Genomic DNA, 25964 nt, shown 5'->3' on the forward strand with positions numbered 1-25964 from the left:
AGGGGCAGAACAACAGATTTTTACCTTGTCAGCTCGGGGATTCGATCTTGCAACCTTTCGGTTAGTAGTCCAACGCTCTAACCACTAGGCTACCTGCCGCCCCCTTCGTTTCATTTCGAGATGGAGTGCTTGGAAGCCTCCACTTCTCATAAATGTGGAATATTAAACAAGTGATTGTTGGCCTAAGCAATAACAAGTCACACTGTTTTTGAAAGGTGAAATTGAGGGTGTGTGCTATCCTGCATGCCTGTTTCTGAGCGCTCACACCACAGGTTAAAGCTCAGACACACAGCTGTTGTTGGAGAGGACATTGATGGAAAGATCTATCCACCCCTCCACCCTTTTTCATCACCGCAAATCCCAACACTCAGTCTCAAAGTGATGGATGAGAGGGTTTGGAAGGGGGATTCTGGGGGGGAAAACAACTTTTGTTTTATTGTAAGTTGAAAATGAAGAACTTGGCCTGATAGAATTTCAAATTTGGGCACCCCTTCTCTGTGAGTGAGACTAACCTGTAAATGGATATGTTCTCGATCAGCTGGTTAGAGGCATAGTCATAGAGGATGATTCCTCGAGGGGACACTTTTAATGTCACTTTCTGGAGTTTCTTGCTGCTGGCTTTGGCCTAGAAGAAAGAGAGGGTGAGAGCGTGAGAGGCCGAATAGGTTAATGATACTCATGCAATCTCAAACCTGTGTGACTTTTGCCAGTGTGTGCTAAAAGTACACATCTATAGTGAACTAAAATATATTGATTGTGGCCTGTGGAACGTTGTCCCACTCCTCTTCAATGGAGGGAGCTGGAACACGCTGTCGTACACGTCGATTCAGAGCATTCCAAATATGCTCAATGAGTGACATGTCTGGTGAGTATGCAGGCCATGGAAGAACTGGGACATTTTCAGCTTCCAGGAATTGTGTACAGATCCTTGCGACATGGGGCCGTGCATTATCGTGCTGAAACATGAGGTGATGGCGGCGGATGAATGGCATGACAATGGGCCTCAGGATCTCATCACGGTATCTCTGTGCATTAAAATTGCCAAAAAATAAAACACGTGTGTTTGTTGGCCATAGTTTATGCCTACCCATACCATAACCCCACCGCAACCATGGGGCACTCTGTTCACAACGTTGATGTCAGCAAACCCCTCGGCCACACACGTGGTCTGCAGTTGTGAGGCCAGTTGCACATACTGTAAAATTCTCAACAATTACCTTGGAGTTTTGCATATGGTAGACATTAAATTCAGCTCTGGTGGACATTCCTGCAGTCAGCATGCCAATTGCCACTCCCTCAAAACTTGACATCTGTGGCATTGTGCTAAGTGACAACTGCACATTTTAGTGGCCTTTTATTGTCCCCAGCACAAGGTGCACCTGTGTAATGATCATGTTTAATCAGCTTCTTGATATTCCACACTTGTCAGGTGGATGGATTATCTTGGCAAAGGAGAAATCATCACTAACAGGGATGTAAACAAATGCATGCACAAAATTGGAAAGAAATAAGTGTCTGTCACCTCAGACTCTGTACTGTGTGCCCTGGGCCCTATATACTCCCCCCAATTTAATTACTGTGGAGCTGCCAGATTTAATAACAGTAAACCTTCCTGTTACTGTACAATACACCTGTCCAGAGCAACCCTCAGATGCATCACAACTAATTGCATCTGGGTTAAATGGCTGTTGCAGAAGGTTGGCTTTCATGAAGGCGACAACTTAATGGGAAAGTAAATGGGACCGTTTTATACTGTGGTGGTACGGGTATCGGAATAGATCACAATCCACTCTGTTAGGGAAAGTTGTCAAAAGACCCTTTAGAAGGGGAGGTTTGTGTTTTGGGGGGGGATAGGGTGTAGAACGCCTGGGAAGGTCAAGTGTGTAGAAGGTCAAGTGTGTGTGGTGCTGACCGTGGCCACGATCCTCTTGACGGCGGCTGCGGAGAGCTCCTCTCCTTTGGGTTGCTCCACCAGCGTGACGCCCAGATACTTGAGCTGGAACACCATGCCCTCCAGCAGGGTCTCCCGCGTGTCTGTCCAGTTCTCTGGCAGCTCTATGGAGAGGAGAGGGCACAGGTCAGAGGAGACCGGTACAGGGTACGGTACAGGTGACAGGTCAAACAGATGGCCCAACACTCTTCAATCTACAACATAGCTGAAAGGTAACAACAAAAGGCCATTGAACTGCACTATAATTTGCTTGACCTTTTTGTTAGATGGGGGGGGGGGTAGTAGTAGAGAAGCAGACTGTCTCTGACCAAGGTTTATCATACAGCCTTTGTAAAGTCACCTTAATGTGAGTGTCTCCCAAACCAGTCATGTATCCAGAAATTGGGCAAATACAACAGGACAAGCTTGTCTTCTCCATTTAATAACCTTATCAAAACAGTAAGAATCAGAGTAATTTGTCAAAAGGCTGCTCTCCCTACATACACTGAGTGTACAAAACATTAGGAACAGCTGCTCTTTCCATGACAGACCAGGTGAATAAAGGTGAAAGCTATTATCCCTTATTGATTTTACCTGTTAAATCCACTTCAAATCAGTGTAGATGAAGGGGTGGAAACAGGGGATTTTTTTTTTAAGCCTTAACACAATTGAGACATGGATTGTGTATGTGTGCCATTCAGATGGGCAAGACAAAAGATTTAAGTGCCTTTGAACAGGGTATAGTAGTAGGTGCCAGGCGCACCGGTTTGAGTGTGTCAAAAACTACTCAACAGTTTCCAGTGTGTATCAAGAACGGTCCACCACCCAAAGGGCATCCAGCCAACTTGACAACTGAGGGAAGCATTGGAGTCAAGATCGGCCAACATTCCTGTGGAATGCTTTCGACACCTTGTAGAGTCCATGCTCCGGTGAATTGAGGCTGCTCTGAGGGCAAAAGTGGGTGCAACTCAATATTAAGAAGGTGCTCCTAATGTTTTGTACACACTGCGTATACTGTAGCTGTTCCCTTCAAAACGGTTTTTTGAAATTCAATGTGTGTCCTTTCCAAAGAGCACGGGTCCCGCTCCGCATAACGATGACATTCAGTAAATCAAATATAACATTGTGAGTTGAATAGGAGCCCTGCCATTTCATTTCTTTCATCTTTTATCTCCAGAATGCGCTGTGAGCAGTACAAGAGCGATTTCTCTCTCAGTCTCTGTATAACGCCAGATAGCCAGAGGCATTTAGTCACAGCACAGAACAACAGTTAGTTACAGCAGAGATGGCGCGGAGCAGAACACAGGACTACTAGTACCCATACTCCCCCTCTCCCATGAGACCTCAGTATCAGCCAAGGCCATGAGGGACCACCGCAATAGCCCAGCAATAGAGGGGCACGGCACACCCCTCCCCCTCTGGCTTCACTACAGAGTAGCTGTGCAGGACTTAACAGGCTTCGTATTCACAAAATGCTTTTAAGCGCACCATGTTCAACTACACTTTGACTTAATGAGCAGTCTTACAGGCCTAGTTCTGCAAGGCTGGACGGTACGCTGTATCTAAAATAGCCCAATTCATGTTTCAGATACAAAAGAGTAATGACAGGGGTTGTTTGCACAGCTTTCATTATGACTTTTTTTTTTAAATCATCCTGCACTTCCTTCCTCAAATCAGTAACATGTTAACATGAAAAAGATCTGTATCAGAAAAGAAATGGAAGAAAATTACAGTTGATCGTGACACAGTGTTCTCTGAGGAGAATTCACAAGCACCAGGGGTGCTCCATTCTGTCAGAGACAACCATGAAACATGGCCACGGAGGGTCTCTGGCGGTCAGTGATATTTCCTGTTGATCTTGAGGTCATCTGGCCAGAGAATCCTGTTTTTACAGCTGCCATGTTCTTACAGAGCCATTCAGCCAACTGGAAAAGGTCACTAGGTTAAAATCATGGTCAGACCTTCAAAGGTAAACCCAAGGATTGGAATCCATGTAGGCTATATTCTTCAATGCAAAAGGTAAAAGGTTCAGATTGTTATGCTTTCACCCTTATTGAGCCAAAGTCACATACTACTAGGGCTGTCCCCGACAAAAAAAAAAAATCTTGGTCGACCGAGAGTTCTGTTCTTTCGACCAATCGATTGGTCTACAGTTTGAAACGTGTATTTTTCCATATAAAGAAAAATCATAGGTGTTTTAATTAGTGATGCACCGTTATGACATTTTTTGGGCCGATATCGATATTTTCCTTGCCAAAACCCTGATACCCGATATTTAAATGTTTTGCGGCCTTTTAAGCATTCTAGTACAGTTAAATAGTTACACACACACACACACGTCTAAGGCACTTCATCTCAGTGCAAGAGGCGTCACTACAGTCCATGGTTCAAATCCAGGCTGTATCACATCCGGCCGTGATTGGGAGTCCCATAGGGCGGTGCACAATTGGCCCAGCATCGTCCGGGTTTGACCGTCATTGTAAACAAAAATTTGTTCTTCACTGACTTGCCTAGTTAAATAAAAGGTTACACACACACAAAAAAGTTATTTTGTTGGCATTTACGTATGTCCCCATTAGCAGTAAAACATAATCAAAACCTATTTCTTTCACTTACTTGCTGTGCTGTTTCGTTGTTCAGTCGTTTCATTCTCAACCAGGATTTCTATGGAATGCCGTTTGGGTCTTTGAAGTGTCAAATAAGCTTGTTGACCAATCAGGACCCGAATATGACTGCAAGTCACATAATTGAACGCGATCATATTTTTTTTACAGTTATTACACAATGATTACACTCACTCGTATTTCATATGTCACAACGATTCATATGCTATGATGCTGGTAAAGTTGTCTCGTGCACCTACAGTGCTGGTCATTAAAAACAAAAGCTAGCTCATGGATGCAAACAATGTTCTTCCCCAAAAACACAGCAAAGCAACAATCTGTTTCAGTAGCTATAGTCAGCTAGCTAACTATATAGCTCGGTGTCATCATCTAAAATAACCCTAATTTATAAGACAGTTCTTATTTGATTAACTTCTACTTCATCACAATCCCGGATCTGGGAGCACCCCCATCAGTAAAAAAGCTGACTAGCATAGCGTCACAAGTAAATACTAGCATCTAAATATCATTAAATCACAAGTCCAGGTGATTTTTTAAGTGTTTTACAGCGAAAACACAATATAGCATTATATTAGCTTACTACAATAGCCAACCACACAACAGCATTGATTCAAGCCAACAATAGCGATAACGAATAAACCAGCAGAAGATATTAATTTTTTCACTAACCTTCTCAAACTTCTTCAGATGACAGTCCTATAACATCATATTACACAATACATATAGAGTTTGTTCGAAAATGTGCATATTTAGCGGCACAAATCGTGGTTATACAATGAGAATAGTAGCCAAGCTGCCAACAAAATGTCGGGAGAAATCTTGGGAGAGGCACCTAATCTAATCAGTAACTAATCATAAACTTGACTAAATAATTTGATGAGCTCCCATCAGAATCTTGGGCAAGTTGTCCTTTATCCAGAGGAATCGTTGCTCGGTTGTAGATTGTCGCCTTCAACTTTGGAATTAGCAGTAAACATTAGCCATGTGGCGAAGACGTGTCCAACTCACTATAACGCAGCACTAAGAAATATCCGAAAATCGCAATATACTGATATAACTCTGTTTAAAATAACAACATTATGATGTCTTTAACACCTATATCGAATAAAATCAGAGCCGGATATATCTAAGGCCTATAACGGGAGCTTTCCAGAACGCAATCCTGAGGTCTGTCTTGCGTCATGGCGAATGTTGAAGACTGCACCCCACGTTCCAAGACCATTTATATGGCCTCAGATCTGCCTAGCAACTCCATTCCAATTCTCACAATTTGCTGACATCTAGGGGAAGGCGTATGCAGTGCATCTTGACCAATAGAAGACATGCAAATTAATAAACTGACCCCAGAACAGCCTTTCTGATTTCAGATTTCTCACAGGAAAATTGCTCCAACTTGAGTTCTGTTTTACTCACAGATATAATTCAAACGGTTTTAGAAACTAGAGAGTGTTTTCTATCCAATAGTAACAATAATATGCATATTGTATGAGCAAGAATTGAGTACGAGGCAGTTTAATTTGGGAACAACATTTTTACAAAGTGAAAACAGCACCCCCTATTGAGAAAAGGTTTTAATGGTGGTCGGACCATCTATGTGAAGCTAGCCACAATAACTTTGCGGTTAGCCTTCAAAATAAAAGTATGTCATTGACAGTGATGCAAATGAATACAAATAGTAGAATTATGCCATAATTGAATAGATCATGCTAAAAGGAGGTTGGAATGTTATATAAAATCAACAAAATACTATTTGTTAATTTGACAAATCTGTTGAAATCACACTGGATGTATTATACTTTAGAATTGCATTAGGGGTGTACTTAATTCACTGTACAGCCTTACCTATTGATTGTGGATCAATGACATGGGGTATCAGTCTACTCAGTGACACCCAGAGAACATTAGCGTTGTAGCTCTTATTGCGGGACTCTGAAACTGAATTGAGCCACATTTATTGTCAACCTGTGTGTATTGAACACTACTCCCGAGGAAAAACAATAATGTGTGGATGTTTGAGTCTGATAACGTTGAGAAAGACGTTGGGAAAAAATTGCTTGGGTATTGAGTAGACTGATACCCCATTTCATTGATCCCCAAACCTTAGGTAAAGCTGTACAGTGCAATATGAATGTCAATACAAACAAATAGGCTGACTGGGGAGGTAATTTCACACAGTCACAGTCCCGCGATAAGAGCGACAACGCTAATATTTGCGTAAACTCTTCACAGTTGTTCTGTGGGTGTCACAGAGTAGACATACCCCATTTCGTTGCTTCACATTCCAACCTGGTTTAACATGATCTAATCTAAATATGGCATGATTCCACCAATTGTAACCTTCTGCATCACTTTTCAATTAGGTACTTTTATTTTGAAGGCAAACCGCAAATTCCACTATTGTGCCTAATCCTTATTGTGGCTAGCTTCACAACATAACCCAGTCCAGTCGAGCCTCACTTTCCACATGAAGCTAGCTGGCTGCTTATAACGTTAGCTTTGGGCAACAGGGTTAAGTAGCTGGCTAGCTATTTATTTTCATGAACTGAAGTTCAACTTCAATAGGCAAACAAACAGTACTTACTCACAAGGATTCCTAAATCATTGCTAAGAATAATGAAAATGACTGCAGTGTCTACTGGTCATTGTTTTCAGGCTGGTTGTATTGGTGCTAGCTAGGTACCAAACTAAAGCTAGCTATCTACCCCAGAAATTGCGGTCGAACAAATAATGCTTTATTACCAACGCGGTATTGTAAACACATTGTTCGTGGCCTTTGCAGACTTTTTTGTACAGCTTTGACAGTGCTACTGATAGTTGTGGTGGCGCTTGGCTTGCATGTGCAAATTCATTACACACAACATTCTATAATAGAACTGTTATTTGAAGTGACAAATTAAAAGCTTATTTAACGCGTCAAATAGTGTTATGGTAAAATAGTGTTATTTGACATGCATCTTTTTTGACACGCAAAGACCCAAACGGCGTTCCATATTATGTCGTGAAGCCAATAGCAGTGACGCTCTGCATTTGATAATATTCCATATTGGCATTATCAGAGAATTTAAAACCTTTTTTGTAATAACGTAGTATATGCGATTGATTTAAAGAAATTTGGCTTAATTAATTTGATTAATATTATGGTGTTTCCATTCAGAGAAAACAGAAACCTTAAGGGTTTCCGTTAAGATGGAAAATAAAATATGGCGCTGTACAACTTGATTGTCGGGAGTAGGCTACAGGATTGGAGGATTCTAAATTGTTTGCCTTCATTAGACAACTTTGTTCCAATATTTCTGTAAATCAGTGATATTTATTCCCATAGTAATTCATTATGGATCCATAACTAAATCAACATGTGCATTTTGAAAGATTATTTTTGAATCTTTATTTTATTAGCGAAACGTGGTTATTTGTTTATTAGGCTACTGTGCTCTGGTATTCTGCGCTCTGGTACACTCAGACGAGAGTGCTCTGAAATCCGTGTAGATAGTAGGCTAGACACATTACATTTTTAACAACGTTCTTTTCTGATGAAATCTAGTTCATTGCATCCGCCGTGGAGCCCAGTTTCATAATAATATACCATATTTTCCAGCTGCTTGCCGTTGTTTTGAAGTAATCGCAAAAAAACAGGCCTTATTTTAGTGCATTTTTCATCCTGCCAGCACCTATTAGTTCTATTGAGCACCGTGGCACCAACTCGCCTTCCGAACGTTCTATTCCCAGCTTATTGTTCAACGTCACAATGCCTGCCTCGCTATTGTTGGCAATGAGACCTGCTCACGTTGTTTACAGTTAAAATGTAAACAAAAATAATATTGGAACTCTGCAGTCTTCCCATTGTTTCCTATGGGGGAAATATAGGCATGTCGGTCTATTTCGCCAAATATCTCGCAATGTGTATATTTAGATTTTTTTCAAGTCGGACGCCATTTTAAAATCAGGAGAATCTAATCTTTGTAATTATGTAAGTCTGGGCAGTGAGCTCGTTTGTCATTGATCGCTAGACCAGAAATATACATTTATTTTCCCCCTACTTTCTCATTACACAGACATAAGCACAGTTGACACCATCGAGGTGCGGATGTTTACTTTCTACACAAGTTGTTTTTTCCCCAGTTTCATCCGACGAACAGATTGTAGTAGTAAAATAAAAAGGGATACATTTAATGGAATTCTAAGCGTCACTCCAGTCAAAACAGACTCTGCAAATGTTCGATTCCATTCATTTGCTATGGGCTCGTGCTAGTGTTCCAGTTTAGCCAACGTTCTTTAGCCGTTTTTCAGCCTTGGGTGAATTTTGACTCTTATTGTCCAGCCTATAGATAGCCAGAGCGAATTTACGAAAGCCCCCAAATGTCCATTGAGAAAGCACAACAACTACACCATTTAGCTAAGTTAAGAATGATGAGAATAATCAAGTCAATAAACGTTGGGTAGTTAGATAGCCTATAGATAATATACTGGCAAGTTTGATGTATAACTACTAACGTTAGGTAGCTAACATACCGGTACATACTGCTGTAATGATAAGCTATGTGGTTCGTAAGGACAGCGTAGCTAACAAATTGTCAGCCAACATAACGTGTAACGTAACTTATTTGAAAAGTCATTACTTTATTACATTGAGTAGCAAGCTACCCCTTGGTCGTTAGGGCAAATCTGGTCTGTGATAGGAGGGGGGGTTTTCACACCTAGCTCAGCTACCTAGCTTGGCCCGTACTTCACGGTTGAGATGGTGTTCTTCGGCTTGCAAGCATCCCCCTTTTTCCTCCAAACATAACGATGGTCATTATGGCCAAACAGTTCTATTTTTGTTTCATCAGACCAGAGGACATTTCTCCAAAAAGTATGATCTTTGTCCCCATGTGCAGTTGCAAACCGTAGTCTGGCTTTTTTTTAATGGAGGCTTTGGAGCAGTGGCTTCTTCCTTGCTGAGCGGCCTTTCAGGTTATGTCGATATAGGACTCGTTTTACTGTGGATATAGATACTTTTGTACCTGTTTCCTCCAGCATCTTCACAAGGTCCTTTGCTGTTGTTCTGGGATTGATTTGCACTTTTTGCACCAAATGACGTTCATCTCTAGAAGACAGAACGCGTCTACTTCCTGAGCGGTATGACGACTGTGTGGTCCCATGGTGTGTATACTTGCGTACTATTGTTTGTACAGATGAACGTGGTACCTTCAGGCGTTTGGAAATTGCTCCCAAGGACAAACGACTTGTGGAGGTCTACAATTGTTTTTCTGAGGTCTTGGCTGATTTCTTTTGATTTTCCCATGATGTCAAGCAAAGAGGCACTGAGTTTGAAGGTAGGCCTTGAAATACATCCACAGGTACACCTCCAATTGACTCAAATTATGTCAGAAGCTTCTAAAGCCATGACATCATTTTCTGGAATTTTCCAAGCTGTTTAGAGGCACAGTCAACTTAGTGTATGTAAACTTCTGACCCCCTGGAATTGTGATACAGTGAAATAATAAGTCTGTAAACAATTGTTGGGAAAATTACTTATGTCATGCACAAAGTAGATGTCCTAACCGACTTGCCAAAACTATAGTTTGTTAACAAGAAATTTGTGGAGTGGTTGAAAAACGAGTTTTAATGACTCTAACCTAAGTGTATGTAAACTTCCGACTTCAACTGTATATAGGACTTGCATCCTTGGCACAATAAAGTTATTATATTCTACTCTATCCATTTGTAACAGTATAGCTTCCGTCCCTCTCCTCACCCGTACCTGGGCTCGAACCAGGGAGCCTCTGCACACATCAACAACAGCCACCCTCGAAGCATCGTTACCCATCGCTCCACAAAAGCAGCGGCTTTTGCAGAGCAAGGGGAACAACTACTGCAAGGTCTCAGCGCGAGTGACGTCACCGATTGAAACGCCATTAGCGCGCACCCCGCTAACTAGCTAGCCATTTCACACCGTTTACACATAGGCTTCATTAATGCCATTCAGACTTGAAGTTGAAACAACAACTATGATAGCTGAGGTTCATAGATTGGTATGAATATTAGTTCAGAACCTAACGTTTTAGGGTCCATACACAGATCGGCTACATACTGTAGCTTGCTACACATCCATAGGCATACAGTTATTTTTATCCTCCGCTACACAATAAGCAAGTAAATAGTTAGCTATGTTACTTCAGCTGCATTGCAAGACAAGCTTAGACAATTGTACAATTACATTTGCAGTAAATGCTTTAGCTAGCTGGATTCTTTACATCCACTGTTTCACAAGACAACAGCATGGTTTGCTGGTTCTCAGGGGTCCCTAAAACATTAAAACACACATTACAAATTCATTCTCCCAACACAAGCTAGCTGGCTAATGTTATCTAGTCAGATAACTTGCTAAATAGTGATTTTCGTAAATTAACTTTATGGCAAAAATATGCACAAACGTTTGTCTCTCCATTAACTAACATATTCCTCTCAATTGTACATTTTGTCAGCCATCTTCACCCAGGGACGGGTGGCTCGCGTCAAAATGTGTCATTGTAACCACTAGATATGATTGGTCATATAAAAACCTTGGGACCCAAATGCATAATGGGTGCTCTAACTCCCCCTGGTGGTGGTCTGGAGTAATGAAGCCGTGACGCTGGGTCCAGCGGTGCAAGCTCGCAACTTTTAAAGGAGGAACCACTGTACCACCACAGAACATCAACAGTATAAACAACACTAAATTAATTATAAGTAATATGAGAGGCTGTTCTAACAAGAAAAAAAAGAAGTGTAAAGCTTTTATTACAGCATAGCAAAGATTAAAAACAGACAAATTAGTTAAATTGTTTATCTGACATGTGGTTGCGAGGCTTAGTGCGCACGGAATCAGTAGGCTATTAAAACACTCAAACCGGCAACAGAAGCAGGATATGTCTCATGTCTGTAGATATATATGGGTGATTTAGGCACATTTAACAGTTAGGAAATTGATTATAGCCATAATTAAGTTGGGGCTTCCAGTCACCTTTCTTAGACAATTAAAGCAAGGGCTGTTTTCTCGTCTCCTAACTCTGCCTCCACCTTATTGTTCGCAACACCAATAACCTGGTTAACTTTGCTATTATGCACATAGCAACATGGTCTAGGCAAAGGTGCCAATTGAACAACGCACTGATGTTTCAGACCCGCGGACAGCGACCGCTATCAAACGCTGGAGAAAGCACATTTGTTATAAAATAACATTTTAATTATTAGTGTTGCGCCATTGTCTTCAACCATATACAATTTCAGTAGCACGTCAGTGATGGACTGCCATCGCTACGGCATCCACAATGGATTAGTCCACAGGAGCAAATCATACAGGTGTCTTGTAGACCATGGAAAATGTGTATATTTTTTCTACTGCTCGACAAAGAAATCTTGGTCGACCAACAGCCTATCGACCAAACAATCGACCAGTCGACTAAAATGGGGGTCAGCCCTATATTCTAGCAATGTAAAATGCCTTAAGGTCTAGCTTGCTACTCAGAACAGAACACTCTCAAGGTAATGCCAGTTTTACTTTTTTCAGAGCCAATAGCTTCCCAACTGAGACCACACGCACTCAAGGTCACTGATTTGAAAAGTGCAACAACATGACTTTCCTTTAAAACGGAACAAAATGTGAGTGCATAAATCTTCACATGTACAGTACACCCTGTTCTGAATGTGGGGGAGGAGTAGTAACTGGAAACTAACATTTCAAAAAGGCAATCTATAATACCCATCTCTTTAGTCCCCACCCTTGGCGACCAGACCTCAGTAAACACAGGCTTCGTCCTTTTCAACCTCCTCCATCCATATCTCCATTTTATGCTAACCTAACCTCATCATAAACCCAGCCTTTGCAGTCCAGCTAACCGTAACCAGGGCTTCTAAGTGACTAAGGGAGGTTTAATGGTCTGTAATGGTCTTAATGTGAACCTAGACTTACCTTATAGGAGAGTCTGGTAAACGCCCATGATTGAGGTCAAGAGCCCACAACCACCGGGCTGGTGAACGCGAATCTGACCGTGGGTCCTCCACTGATCCGACAATGCACTTTACACTAGGAACATAAAGAGACTATGTTCCTAGACATTACAGCATGAAACCACTAAAAGCTAATTATGCTCCCTTATTAGGTTGCTAAGCAGACGGATATGGCCATTGTGGGAGTGATGCTTTCAGTTTTACAAGCAGAGGTATAGTCACTTAGGCTTATTAGTGTATTATAGGTGAAATGCCAGTCGAGTCTCATACATGATAGGAATTTGACAGCTGATATGTGAACTTTAAATGGTGGCAGGTATCCTAGCGGTTAAGAGCGTTGTGCCAGTAACCGGAAGGTCACTGGTTCGAATCACCGAGCCGACCAGGTAAAAAAAAAAAAAGTAGATGTGCCCTTGAGCAAGGCACTTAACACTAATTGCTACAGTAAGTAGATCTGCATAAGATCATCTGCTAACTGATTAAAATGTAAATGTTATTTTATACAGTAGGCTGAATTCACTGCACCACTACTCATTGGGCAAGGCAATGGCTATGGTTTCCAAGATAGGTAAAGCTACATTACAATTACGCATTGATCCGACCACAAGGGTCCTAAAAGCTAGTCCCTGAAAGGGCATCAAGCCGTCTGAAATTACAAATATCCTCCTAAAGAAGACATTTCCACCAGCTGTTTCTTCCTACTCAGGCAGCTGTCAGGTCAGACCAAAAAAAACATGCAATGAAGACTCAACCAGTTGAGGTTCAGTTAAGACCTTAGGGGCATTTCTTCCTTTTACATTTTTTTTTTTTTTTTTAAATCTCCAATTCCTAGTAGAGGCCATGGGGGGTTGACCAACAGTTCACTCTCCATACAGAACCTCAGTGTAATCCTTTTCTCATGGTCCTGCCCCCAGAACCATACATTTACATGGCTCTGCTCTTGCTCCATCCCTCCCTCTTCCCCTCACACTCTCCGTACTTCTTATAGAAAACTGCAGGAGATAAATCAACTATCTAGCAAAATGATGTACCACAAAAATAAATTAAAATGTTCATGCTTAAAAGCAACAGAGTAATGGAGGGGCAATTTTCCATGTGTGCCAATTACTCCTGAAATAGCTACATTAAAGTACATCTACCCTTTGAAGCCAAACTCAATGTTCATGAGAGCGGGGTAGTGAGTGAGCTGGTTCTATTTTTATACACTAGCCTATACTCAAAGAGCTGCTTCGTATGGATAATTATCCCTTTCCATATTGTACCAGAGCTCCACATTCTCCTCGCGGTGATTAGTGCTTTCTTCAAAAGGCTGTCTACGCTGTCTGGTCAGCAGCACTGCCTGTAAATGAGCAGAGCGCTGGAACACTGCTGCATGCTGGGAGGCCCATGCCGTTTGGCAGCAACACAGAGGACCACAGCTGCTCCCAGAGCAGGGGCCATAAAAACAGTAGACTCGGCCCGTGATCTTCAAAGCCAAGCCTGGATAATGAAACAGTAGATGTCGGTGTGTATATGTATGGAAGCTGCTCTCAGGCACTGGTGGGGTAGGTGTCTACCTCTGCTCTCATGGGACGACATTAAGAACAGGCCACATCAAACCTTGGTCTACACAGACAAGAGACAGAGGTGATGGGGGCTTGATTAAGAACAGTCCAAAAATCTCACACCAAAGCCAGCCGCTGCACAGTGCACGCACATGACTTGACCGAGGCATGTTCACTCTGCAAGGGAAATGGGCAGAATGGAGGAAACCCCATTGAACAGGCAAAACAGAAAGGAGGAGAAGAAATTCCCCTAAAGCAACCAAGATACATTCCTGTGTGCAAACCCGAGGCGATACACCATATGCTCCTCTGAAAAAATGTAAAACTAGGCCCTACTTGAATTACCAGGCACCACCATCATGAATTAACAATGAAACAGTTGCAGGAATACAAAATATAGAACCCCACTGAATGTACAGACATTCTTCAAACAGTAGGGTGGCAGGTAGCCTAGCGGTTAAGAGCGTTGGGCCAGTAACCGAAAAGGTTCTCCAAGCCAGCAAGGTGGAAAAATCTGCAAGGCAGTTAACCCCAAACAACAACTGCTCCCCAGGAGCCGATTAAGGCAGTCCACCGCTCTGATTCTCTGAGTTTAGTTAAATGCTGAAGACACATTTCAGTTGAATGCATTCAGTTGTGCAACTGACTAGGTATCCCCCTTTCCCTTCCCAAAGACTCAGTCTACACTGCGTGTACAAAACATTAAGACCACCTTCCTAATATTGAATTGCACCTCCCCCCTTTGCCCTCAGAACAGCCTCAATTCATCTGGGCATGGACTTTACAAATTGTCAAAAGCGTTCCACAGGGATGCTGGCCCATGTTGACTCCAAAGCTTCCCACAGTTGTGTCAAGTTGGCTGGATGTCCTTTGGGTGGTAGACCATTCTTTATACACACAGGAAACTGTTGAACGTGAAAAGCAGCATTGCAGTTCTTGACACTCAAACCGGTGCGCCTGGCACCTACTACCATACCCCATTAAAAGGCACTTCAATCTTTTGTCTCCCTCTGAATAGCACACATACACAATCCATGTATCAATTGTATCGTCGCTTAAAAATACTTAACCAGTCTCCTCCCCTTCAACTACACTGATTGAAGTGGATTTAACAAGTGACATTAGTAAATGATCATATAGCCTTCACCTGGATTCACCTGGTCAGTTTACGTCATGGAAAGTTAACGTTTTGTACACTAAGTGCATGTCATAGCTGCTAGAAGTCTGAACCAATTCCAGAGTGTCTCCCGTCACAGCAGAAATAGAGCTTGTCTGGTACCTGGATCGTGTGGAAGATGCTGGCGTTTTGGCAGCATTGAGAGAAAACCAGTGAATGGCTCTGAATATCAAAACAGATTTTTTTGCCAGCGGCTGCAAACGGTCTACCGGTAGGCCTGTGTGTCAGTCGGTGGTTGATTGACAGTGTGTGGAAATTCCACCCATCGGAGGTCTCGCAGTACTAGTGGGAAGCATCAGTGATAAGTGCCCTTAGCCGCCCTTTGAGCTTCTGTAGCTGTAACACACCTTTGATGTGGGACCGGAGAACAGGGCAGAGATCTAGTGTTTAGAACAGCAGCAACACTGACAGCATCTGCCAATACTCCTCCCAGTTCAGTCAGGTCATTTGTCCTCACATCGCTCCTGACCTCAGCTGCACGTGCCACAGAGACTCCAAATGCACTGCTTCTGAACATCAATAACAGCATGGAGACCCTGGGTTCATCCAAACACACAGCAGCCGTTCCCTCCCTTGTAGCATTGACCAATGGGCGTTAGGAGTTCAGAGGATCACTGCCTTACTCATATAGAGGAAACCCATTAGCCTGCCTTACAGTTATATTAAATTGAGGCTACATTTTCTGAAGAGAAATTTGAAGAATACCAAATTCAGTATGGCACAGAGACCATCAACCTCTGACGCAAAGAGATGCCAATTTTTTTTTTACAGGGGGATTGGAATCCAAAGCATTGTAGGCTTGACCCCATTGAGAGGACAGACGGTGGCAGTAGTTAAGCAGACACTGCCAGGTACTGTGCCAACAGAGGAAATAAGGCTGGAGATTTAGAAACGGAAGACAAAAGGGTCACGTCAGATCACGGCCGTCTCCTCCGTCAACAACCTGTAGTTACAGCAGATAAGGAGGAAAGGAATCCATCCCTCTAGTCTCAGCATAGTCTACCCTCTGCACTGGAACTAGAGAGGGGGTGAGAGAGGGAAAGACAGACTTACAGACAAATACTATTGCCATCAGCCATTGAGGAAATGCTTCCTTTGAAATCAGTGAAAGCTGCTATACTGCCCATGTTGCGCTCATAACGTTGCTTCCCGTCCAATGGCAGTGTCCAAGCTCAAGAATTGAGCTGAGAGATGAGAGAAATGAGAGAAAAAGACAGTCAAACAGAGAAAGACCGAAAGAGAGGGAGGCATACACACTCTCAGCCAGGAGGAGACATAACACAGCCAGTCTTGACAGGCCATTGCATGTTATTCAGATACAGTGCATTCGGAAAGTATTCAGACCACTTGACTTTTTCCACATTTTGTTACAACCTTATTCTAAAAATTGATTAAATAGTTTCCCTCGATCTACACACAATACCCCAAAATGAAGAAGCAAAAACAGGTTGACATTTTTGCAAATGTATTAAAAACGGAAATATCACATTTACATAAGAATTCACACCCTTCACTCAGTACTTTGTTAAAGCACCTTTGGCAGAGATTACAGCCTCAAATCTTTTTTGGGTATGACGCGACAAGCTTGGCACACCTGTATTTGGGGAGTTTCTCCCATTCTTCTCTGCAGATCCTCTCAAGCTCTGTCAGGTTGGATGAGGAGCGTCGCTGCACAACTATTTTCAGGTCTCTCTAGAGATGTTCGATTGGGTTCAAGTCCGGGCTCTGGCTAGGCCACTCAAGGACATTGAGACTTTTCCCGAAGCCACTCCTGCATTGTCTTGGCTGTGTGCTTAGGGTCGTTGTCCTGTTGGAAGGTGAACCTGAGCGCTCTGGAGCAGGTTTTCGTCAAGGATCTCTGTACTTTGCTCCGTTCTTCTTTTCCTCGATCCTGACTAGTCTCCCAGTCCCCGCCACTGAAAACATCCCCACAACATGATGCAGCCACCACCACGCTTCACCGTAGAATCTTGTTTCTCATGGTCTGGGAGTCCATTAGATGCCTTTTGGCAAACTCCAAGAGGGCTGTCATGTGCCTTTCACTGAGGAGTGGCTTCCGTCTGGTTTTCCTTCTGGAAGGTTCTCCATCTCCACAGAGAAAGTCTGGAGCACTGTCAGAATGATCATCGGGTTCTTGGTCACCTCCCTGACCAATACACTTCTCCCACAATTGCTCGGTTTGGCCAGGCGGCCAGCTCTAGGAAGAGTCTTGGTGGTTCCAAACTTTTCATTTAAGAATGGAGGCCACTGTGTTCTTGGGGACCTTTAAATGCAGCAGACATTTTTTGGTACCCTTCCCCAGATCTGCACCTTGACACAATCCTGTCTCGGAGCTCTACAGACACTGTCAACTGTGGGATCATATAGACAGGTGTGTGCCTTTCCAAATCATGTCCAATCAATTGAATTTACCACAGGTGGACTCCAATCACGCTCCAATCAAGGATGATCAATGGAAACAGGGTGCACCTGTGCTCAATTTTGAGTCTCATAGCAAAGGGTCTAAATAGCTATGTAAATAAGGCATCTGTTTTGATTGTTACACATTATACATTTGCAAACATTTGAGCACCTGTTTTCGCTTTGTCATTATGGGGTATTGTGTGTAGACGGATGGAGAAAAAAAATCCTCAGCAATTTTGGAATAAGACTTTAACATAACAAAGTGAGGAAAAAGTCAAAGGGTCTGAATACATCCCAAATGTAATGACTGTGGAAATGTGCACTGGCTCTCAGCGAAGAGTAAGACACAGAGCGAGTGAATGACATAAGCATTCAATGATAGAGAATGAAAACGCATATCATGGCTGTGCATTTCCACAGTGTGACAGCCTAGAGGATGGTTATCGTTTCTATTTTGGTGTTCTAGACATGGGCGTTAAGAATCTCAAGACAGAATCTTCACTAGTTGATAGGGGTACGCTGTCCCCCCCATAAGAGCATTAAAATAGAAAATAAATAAAAAACAAACCCGCCCCTCTCAGAGATCCACCTACTCTACACCATGTAGGCTATGTGGTGACAAGGCGGATCAGGTTACTATGTCTTTAGCGAGTGTAGCAGAGTGCTAGCTGACGTGGGTTAACCTACTCAATTTACACATGGGCAGAGACAAACATGTCACCTAAAATAGCCTCTCAAGTTCTCCATCATTGCAACAACGCCAAATCAAGTAACTGTAAAGCCACACGGACGAGTTAAAAAAAAAAAATAATAATAATAATGTTTTAAATCAGTTAGTCAATAATAGTCCGTTAGTTACACTTCCTCATTCCATTGGCAGGCTGGCTGAATGACTTCTGCTAGCTGTACTCTGCTCTGCTGCTCCAGTTTACATACAAACAAACACCTTCAGGTCAATTATTAACAACCCCTGCATCTCCAGCAAGTCAAGCCTGCTGTATCAACAGTTTTGCCGTTGTAGAGCCTGAACAAGCTTCTGACAGTTGAGAGCTCCCTGCACAGTGTCTTGTTGAGCAGAGCTGAATGCTGCCTGGCTGGTTGAAGCTGAATGAATGACCCTGCATAGAGTTACTTGTCCATGCAGTAACTAAGCACTCTGATCCCCAGCAGAATGCAGACCTGTCAAAGAGGCATTGTTTAGACTAGAGCAAGCCCAACGCACTCCAGCAGGTATATTTCACTGGTCACCCCCAAAGCCAATTCCTCCTTTGGCCATCTTTCCTTCCAGTTCTCTGCTGCCAATGACTGGAACTAACTGCAAAAAAAAAAAAAAAAAATCACTGAAGCTGGAGACTCATATCTCCCTCACTAACTTTAAGCACCAGCTGTCAGAGCAGCTCAAAGATCACTGTACATAGCCAATCTGTAAACAGCCCATCCAACTACTTCATCCCCATACTGTATTTATCTTGCTCCTTTGCACCCCAGTAGCTCTACTTGCACATTCATCTTTTGCACATCTATCACTCCAGTGTTTAATTGCTATATTGTAATTACTTCACCACCATGTCCTATTTACTGCCTTACCTCCCTTATCTTACCTCATTTCCACACACTGTATATAAACGTTTTCTACAGTATGTTTGTTTATTCCATGTGTAACTGTTGTTGTATGTGTCGAACTGCTTTGCTTTATCTTGGCCAGGTCACAGTTGTAAATGAGAACTTGTTCTCAAATAGCCTACCTGGTTAAATAAAGGTAACATAAATAAAATAAAAACACTTAGCTCTGCCCACCTGTATACCACCTACTCACACCACATAGAAATAAGAGTGGATTTATTTCCAGTTGTCCTCCACTTCTTGCACTCATATACAGTACCAATCAAAAGTTGACACCTATTCATTCAAGGGTTTTTCTTTATTTATTTTTTTACTATTTTCTACATTGTAGAATAATAGTTTAGACATCAAAACTATGAAATAACACATATGGAATCGTGTAGTAACCAAGAAAAGTGTTAAACAAATCAAAATATATTTTAGATTCTTCAAAGTAGCCACCCTTGAGAGCTTTGGGCCAGTAACCGAAAGGTGACAACACAACATTTTGTTATATATACACAGTACCAGTCAAAATTTGACACCTACTTATTCAAGGGTTTTAATTTATTTTTACTATTTTCTACATTGTAGAATAATAGTTTAGACATCAAAACTATGAAATAACACATATGGAATCGTGTAGTAACCAAGAAAAGTGTTAAACAAATCAAAATATATTTTAGATTCTTCAAAGTAGCCACCCTTTGTCTTGATTACATCTTTGCACACTCTTGGCATTCTCTCAACCAGCTTCACCTGGAATGCTTTTCCAACAGTCTTCCCACATATGCGGAGCACTTGTTGCCTGCTTTTCCTTCACACTGCGGTCCAACTTATCCCAAACCATCTCAATTGGGTTGAGGTCGGGTGATTGTGGAGGCCAGGTCATGTGATGCGGCACTCCATCACTCTCCTTCTTGGTCAAATAGCCTTTACACAGCCTGGAGGTGTGTTGGGTCATTGTCCTGTTGAAAAACAAAATGATAGTGGGTCTAAGCGCAAACCAGATGGGATGGTGTATCGCTGCAGAATGCTGTGGTAGCCATGCTGGTTAAGTGTGCCTTGAATTCTAAATAAATAAAATCACAGACAGTGTCACTAGCAAAGCATCCCCACCTCCATGCTTCATGGTGGGAACCACACATGCAGATATCTGTTCACCTACTCTCCGTCTCACAAAGACACGGTGGTTTGAACCAAAAATCTCACATTTGGACTCATCAGACCAAAAGGACATATTTCCACCGGTCTAAAATGTCCATTGCTCATGTTTCTTGGCCCAGGCAAGTCTCTCCTTCTTATTGGTGTCCTTTAGTAGTGGCTTCTTTTCAGTAATTCAACCATGAAGGCCTGATTAACAGTCTCCTCTGAACAGTTGATGTTGAGATGTGTCTGTTACTTGAACTTTGTGAAGCATGTATTTGGGCTGCAACCCTCGACCCCGGGATGCTGGCCTTCCATGCAGAGTTGCAAAGAGCCATATCTCAGACTGGGCAATAAAAAAAGAAAAGATTAAGATGGGCAAAAGAACACAGACACTGGACAGAGGAACTCTGCCTAGAAGGCCAGCATCCCGGTGTCGCCTCTTCACTGTTGATGTTGAGACTGGTGTTTTGCGGTACTATTTAATGAAGCTGCCAGTTGAAGACTTGATGCGTCTGTTTCTCAAACTAGACACTAATGTACAGTACTTGTCCTCTTGCTCAGTTGTGCACCGGGGCCTCCCACTCCTCTTTCTATTCTGGTAAGAGACAGTTTGCACTGTTCCGTGAAGGGAGTAGTACACAGCATTGTACGAGATCTTCAGTTTCTTGGCAATTTCTCACATGGAATAGCCTTCATTTCTCAAAACAAGAATAGACTGACGAGTTTCAGTAGAAAGTCTTTGTTGTTTCTGGCCATTTTGAGCCTGTAATCGAACCCACAAATGCTGACGTTCCAGATACTCAACTTGTCTAAAGGCCAGTTTTATTGCTTTTTATTTCACCTTTATTTAACCAGGTAAGCTAGTTGAGAACAAGTTCTCATTTACAACTGCGACCTGGCCAAGATAAAGCAAAGCGACACAGAGTAACACATGGAATAAACAAGCGTACAGTCAATAACACAATAGAAAAAAAGAAAGTCTGTATACAGTGTGTGCAAACGGCGTGAGGTGGTAAGGCAATAAATAGTCCATAGTAGCGAAGTAATTACAATTTAGCAAATTAACACTGGCGTGATAGATCAGCAGATGATGATGTGCAAGTAGAAATACTGGTGTGCAAAAGAGCAGAAAAGTAAATAAAATGGGGATGAGGTAGGTAGATTGGGTGGGCTATTTACAGATGGGCTATGTACAGCTTCAGCGATCGGTTAGCTGATGTTTAAAGTTAGTGAGGGAAATATAAGTCTCCAACTTCAGCAATTTTTGCAAATCATTCCAGTCATTGGCAGCAGAGAACTGGAAGGAAAGGTGGCCAAAGTAGGTGTTGGCTTTGGGGATGACCAGTGAGATATACCTGCTGGAGCGCGTGCTATGGGTGGGTGTTGTTATCGTGACCAGTGAGCTGAGATAAGGCAGAGCTTTACCTAGCATAGACGACCTGAAGCCAGTGGGTCTGGCGACGAATATGTAGCGAGGGCCAGCCGACTAGAGCGTACAGGTCGCAGTGGTGGGTGGTATAAGGGGCTTTGGTGAGAAAACGGATGGCACTGTGATACTCAGCAAACTGGATGCAGTCTAGAGTATTGGAAGCTATTTTGTAAATGACATCGCCGAAGTCAAGGATCGGTAGGATATTCAGTTTTACGAGGGTATGTTTGACAGCGTGAGTAAAGGAAGCTTTGTTGCGAAATAGGCCGATTCTAGATTTAATTTTAAATCAGGACAACAGTTTTCAGCTGTGCTAACAATAGCAAAAGCGTTTTCTAATAATCAAATTAGCCTTTTAAAATTATGAACTTTTATTAGTTAATGCAACATGCCATTGGAACACAGGAGTGATGGTTGCTGATCATGGGCCTCATCTACATAGGTGTACAATTCCATAAACAAAATCAGCCATTTCCAGCTACAATAGTCATTTACAACATTAACAATGTCTACACTATGACATTCTGATATAAAAATGTACCAAAAAAAAGTAGCTTTTCTTTAAAAAATAAGGACATTTCTAAGTGACCCCAAACTTTAGAACGGTAGTGTACGTAAACTTTGTTTAAACTCCGCTGTCTGTATTCGGTCTCTAAATGTTGTCTCACTAGCAGCAACATATCACCAAGTAAAAATCTGAGTATGTGTAAATGTACTTGGCAAATAAAAAGGTGATTCTGAAACAGGTTTTAAAACGTGAATGCGACCAAAAACTGTTCCCTTCGTAATGGAACGCTTTGTATGGAAAACCAAGTTGAAGCCAACATTCAATGTTTTCTTGCTCATAAAAACCACAACAGGCTAGTGCAACACCCTTAAATTGAAACAGCAGGAAACAAACTAAAGCGCCAACATCAACAAAACTGATCAGAAATGAAATCACGGAATAATTATATTGGAGCAGTCAAACGTCTAAATTTGATACCATAACTTACTGACTTTAAGGACGAAAGAGCATAGAGCATAGATTTTCAATGTAGACTATTCCATGACTGAATTGTGCGTCACAAATAATCAACCAAGACTGAACTTTTTAAATACCCATTCTGGCCTTAGCATTTACTGGTAGATATAACTTGGAACATCTTTCCTACCGCTCTTTGCTCCAAGCAACAACCAGCTGTTTGAGAGTTGCGCCCTCTCTCTGCCCGACATTATCTATAGGCTATATGTGTTCAGCGCGCGTGATAAATAAAATCGACATAAGGAACGAACAGCTTCGGGAATCAATCTGTTTTTTAATCAATTATACACTGAGTGTACAAAACATTAGAAACACCTGCTCTTTCCATGACAGACTGACCAGGTGAAAACTATGAACTCACCTGTTAAATTCACTTCAAATCAGTTTATATGAAGGGGAGAAGAACGGTTAAAGGCTTTTTAAGCCTTAATACAATTTAGACATGTGTGTGTGTGTGTGTGTGTCATTCAGAGGGTGAATGGGCAAGACAAAATGTTTAAGTGTCTTTGAACGGGGTATGGTAGTAGGTTCCAGGAGCACCGGTTTGAGTGTGTCAAGAACTGCAACGCTGCTGGATTTCACACACTCAACAGTTTCCCATGTGTATTTAGAATGGTCCACCACCCAAAGGACATCCAGCAAACTTGACAACTGTGGGAAGCATTGGAGTCAACATGGACCAGCATCCCTGAGGAATGCTTTCGACACCTTGTAAAGTCCATGTCCCATCGAATTGAGGCTGTTCTGGTGGCAAAAGAGGGTGCAACTCAATATTAGGAATGTGTTCTAATGTATAGCCTAGATGAAAATAGCATTATTACAATTTTTTTTTCACTGGCCCAAGCGGGAAACTGACGGGGATGATCTACTGGCCCGGAGGGTTTTCAAAACCACCCCTGTATGTCAAGACGACAAACAGACAGGGGCATTCCCGTTTATTTTTTATCAATTGCAAATGTTTGAATAAATCATGATTGTGAACCCAAAAAAGTATGTAGCACTGCCAAGTCAAATGGTCGCAAATGCGACGTTTTGGTCACAGTATCAAACCCTGTTAACCTCTTAAATGTAATGGCAAAATGTAGATTTCCACCTAAATAGACATACCCAAAAGTAACTGCTGTTCATGTGTAATTACATAATTCTGACAAGCAAAATCTTCATAGATTTGGAAACACATCTGGGAGATTGAGGAAATGATCAGAAGATAGGAGTTACATACTTCAGAATACACAAGATCAAGCACACACAAAATAACGTTTTGTTTTGTAAAGTCATATTTTATTGACAAGCTATAAGTGAATTATTGATTACTAGAGCTGGAACCACATACGATGGCTTCCACAACATGTGAACAATATTAGAAACAAAAATGGGATTGATAGACCTAACAACTAGAAATGGGCAGATGTTTTAGTAAGTGGTGCCAGGTGGGAACACGGGGCTTTTCCAAGTGTCCCTAAACCTCTCCAAAGTGGCATATAATTAGATACTCCAGTGCTATTACATATTTGCAATCCCAAAATGCTATTTGTTCAGTATAAAAATATCCAAGTGTTTTTTCAACCCCTTGAGTGGGGGGGTCTTGATGGTTGGGAGGTTGCTTTGGGCCCCCAATTCAGCCATTTCCACCACCAGCTGCTCTCGGAAGGCCAACTAGGAGAGAGGGGTTTGACCTTTTGCTTTGGCCATCTGCTTGTGGAGAATGAAAGCATTTACTGTAGCAATGTCCACAAAAAGTCTTATACCACTTCCTGGTCTTGTGGAGGACCTGGTAGTAGGCTATCAGAGCATCAGATAGGTCGACACCCCCCATGCTGGCATGGTAGTAGTTCATAGAAACATTCTTCCTGACCCATTGGCATTTTTACACCTTCTTGAGAAATGGTCGTTAATGAATGCCTTATGCTGTGTGGTGAGCATGGTTACTTCCCTAGTGTCCTTCCATTTCACAAAAAGCAGCTTGTTAGTCCTGATCCAACTTATGGTCCCCCTCTCCCCTGTGTTTGTCATGTCATTTACCTTGGTCTTGGGGAAACCGATTCTGTTAGGACAAATGGTGACAAACTCCTATTTTCTTTTTCAAGGTTTATGAAAAGCATGGGACTAGTATAAAAATGGTCCACAAAGAGCTTGTACCCACTGCCAAGTAAGGGGAAGTCCATCCGCTGCATGACAAAGTCATAACTAAGGCCTTCCCAGTGGGTGTGATCGCCTTGCCTTCATAGATGAAAAAGTTCCACGTGTAGGCAGAATCAGCTAGCACAAAGAGCTTGTAGCCCCATTTGGGTCGGCTTATTTTTCATATATTGCTTCAAGCCAATTCGAGCCTGAGGCAACCATGCGCTAATCTATAGATATATTTTGCGCAGGCTGGAAGTAAGATTTGCATGCCTCCACCATGTCATGATAAAGGAGCTTGACTCATGCAAGACGATCATACCCTGCAGTCCCCGTCTGGTCATTCTCCTGATCCTTTTGTGGGTCACTCATGTGAAAAGTACGATTGATGGCCAAGAATCGGTTTTCACTCATAATGAGTGGGGAACTCGAACTGATAGTGGGGACTTGTATCAAGACTAATTGACAACTGGAGCATTTACCAGTCCCAAGTAAATCCCCAAGGAAATGTAGTTGAGCATGTCACCCATGGTGACAGGTTTCCAGGACATCTTCCTTCCCCCTGCTGCTTCTTGTCCCCATACTTGTTGGTATTTCTAATTAGTGTTCCCAGTAAAGAGGTGGTAAAGTAGAAACAGCTGTAAGGGAGTGTATGTTTCATCACTAACCAACTGTGGGCCTTCAGGTCGTTTGGGTTTAAACCTAAATTGTTCTGGCTCTTCATCTTCAAGGACCGTATGGCACCTGTTATAAGTGTCATCTCCCTCTGTTGTGCCGCTTCCACTGCCTCTCCCTCTTCTCTGTTGAGGCCTAAGTGGAGATGGGTTGGTCACACGGTCCGGAGAACATTGCAAAACATGCCCTGGATTGGACTCAACAAAAAAAGCAAAGAGGAGGATGTCCAACAATGACCTGGCGCAGGTGTCTAGATGCAGAAAGCAACCCAAGACCTGCAATGTTGAAAACTTTAGCACAGGCCCCTATGTTCCTCCA

At 42.3% G+C, this 25964-nt stretch overlaps 1 protein-coding gene across 2 annotated transcripts in view; it reads right to left on the reverse strand.

Moving 5' to 3' along the window:
- LOC120023772 (low density lipoprotein receptor adapter protein 1-B-like) overlaps positions 1-25964 on the reverse strand; it is a 55892-nt gene that overhangs the window by 16318 nt on the left and 13610 nt on the right. For both annotated transcript variants that reach the window (XM_038967869.1, XM_038967868.1), the window contains exons 2-3: positions 1913-2055; positions 513-625 (exon numbers count right to left, since the gene is read on the reverse strand). In XM_038967869.1, the coding sequence (XP_038823797.1) occupies positions 513-625; positions 1913-2055 (256 nt within the window). The remainder of the gene's footprint in view (positions 1-512; positions 626-1912; positions 2056-25964) is intronic.

Source organism: Salvelinus namaycush, chromosome 28 (assembly GCF_016432855.1).
Source record: "Salvelinus namaycush isolate Seneca chromosome 28, SaNama_1.0, whole genome shotgun sequence".
In the NCBI taxonomy this organism is placed as follows: domain Eukaryota; kingdom Metazoa; phylum Chordata; class Actinopteri; order Salmoniformes; family Salmonidae; genus Salvelinus; species Salvelinus namaycush.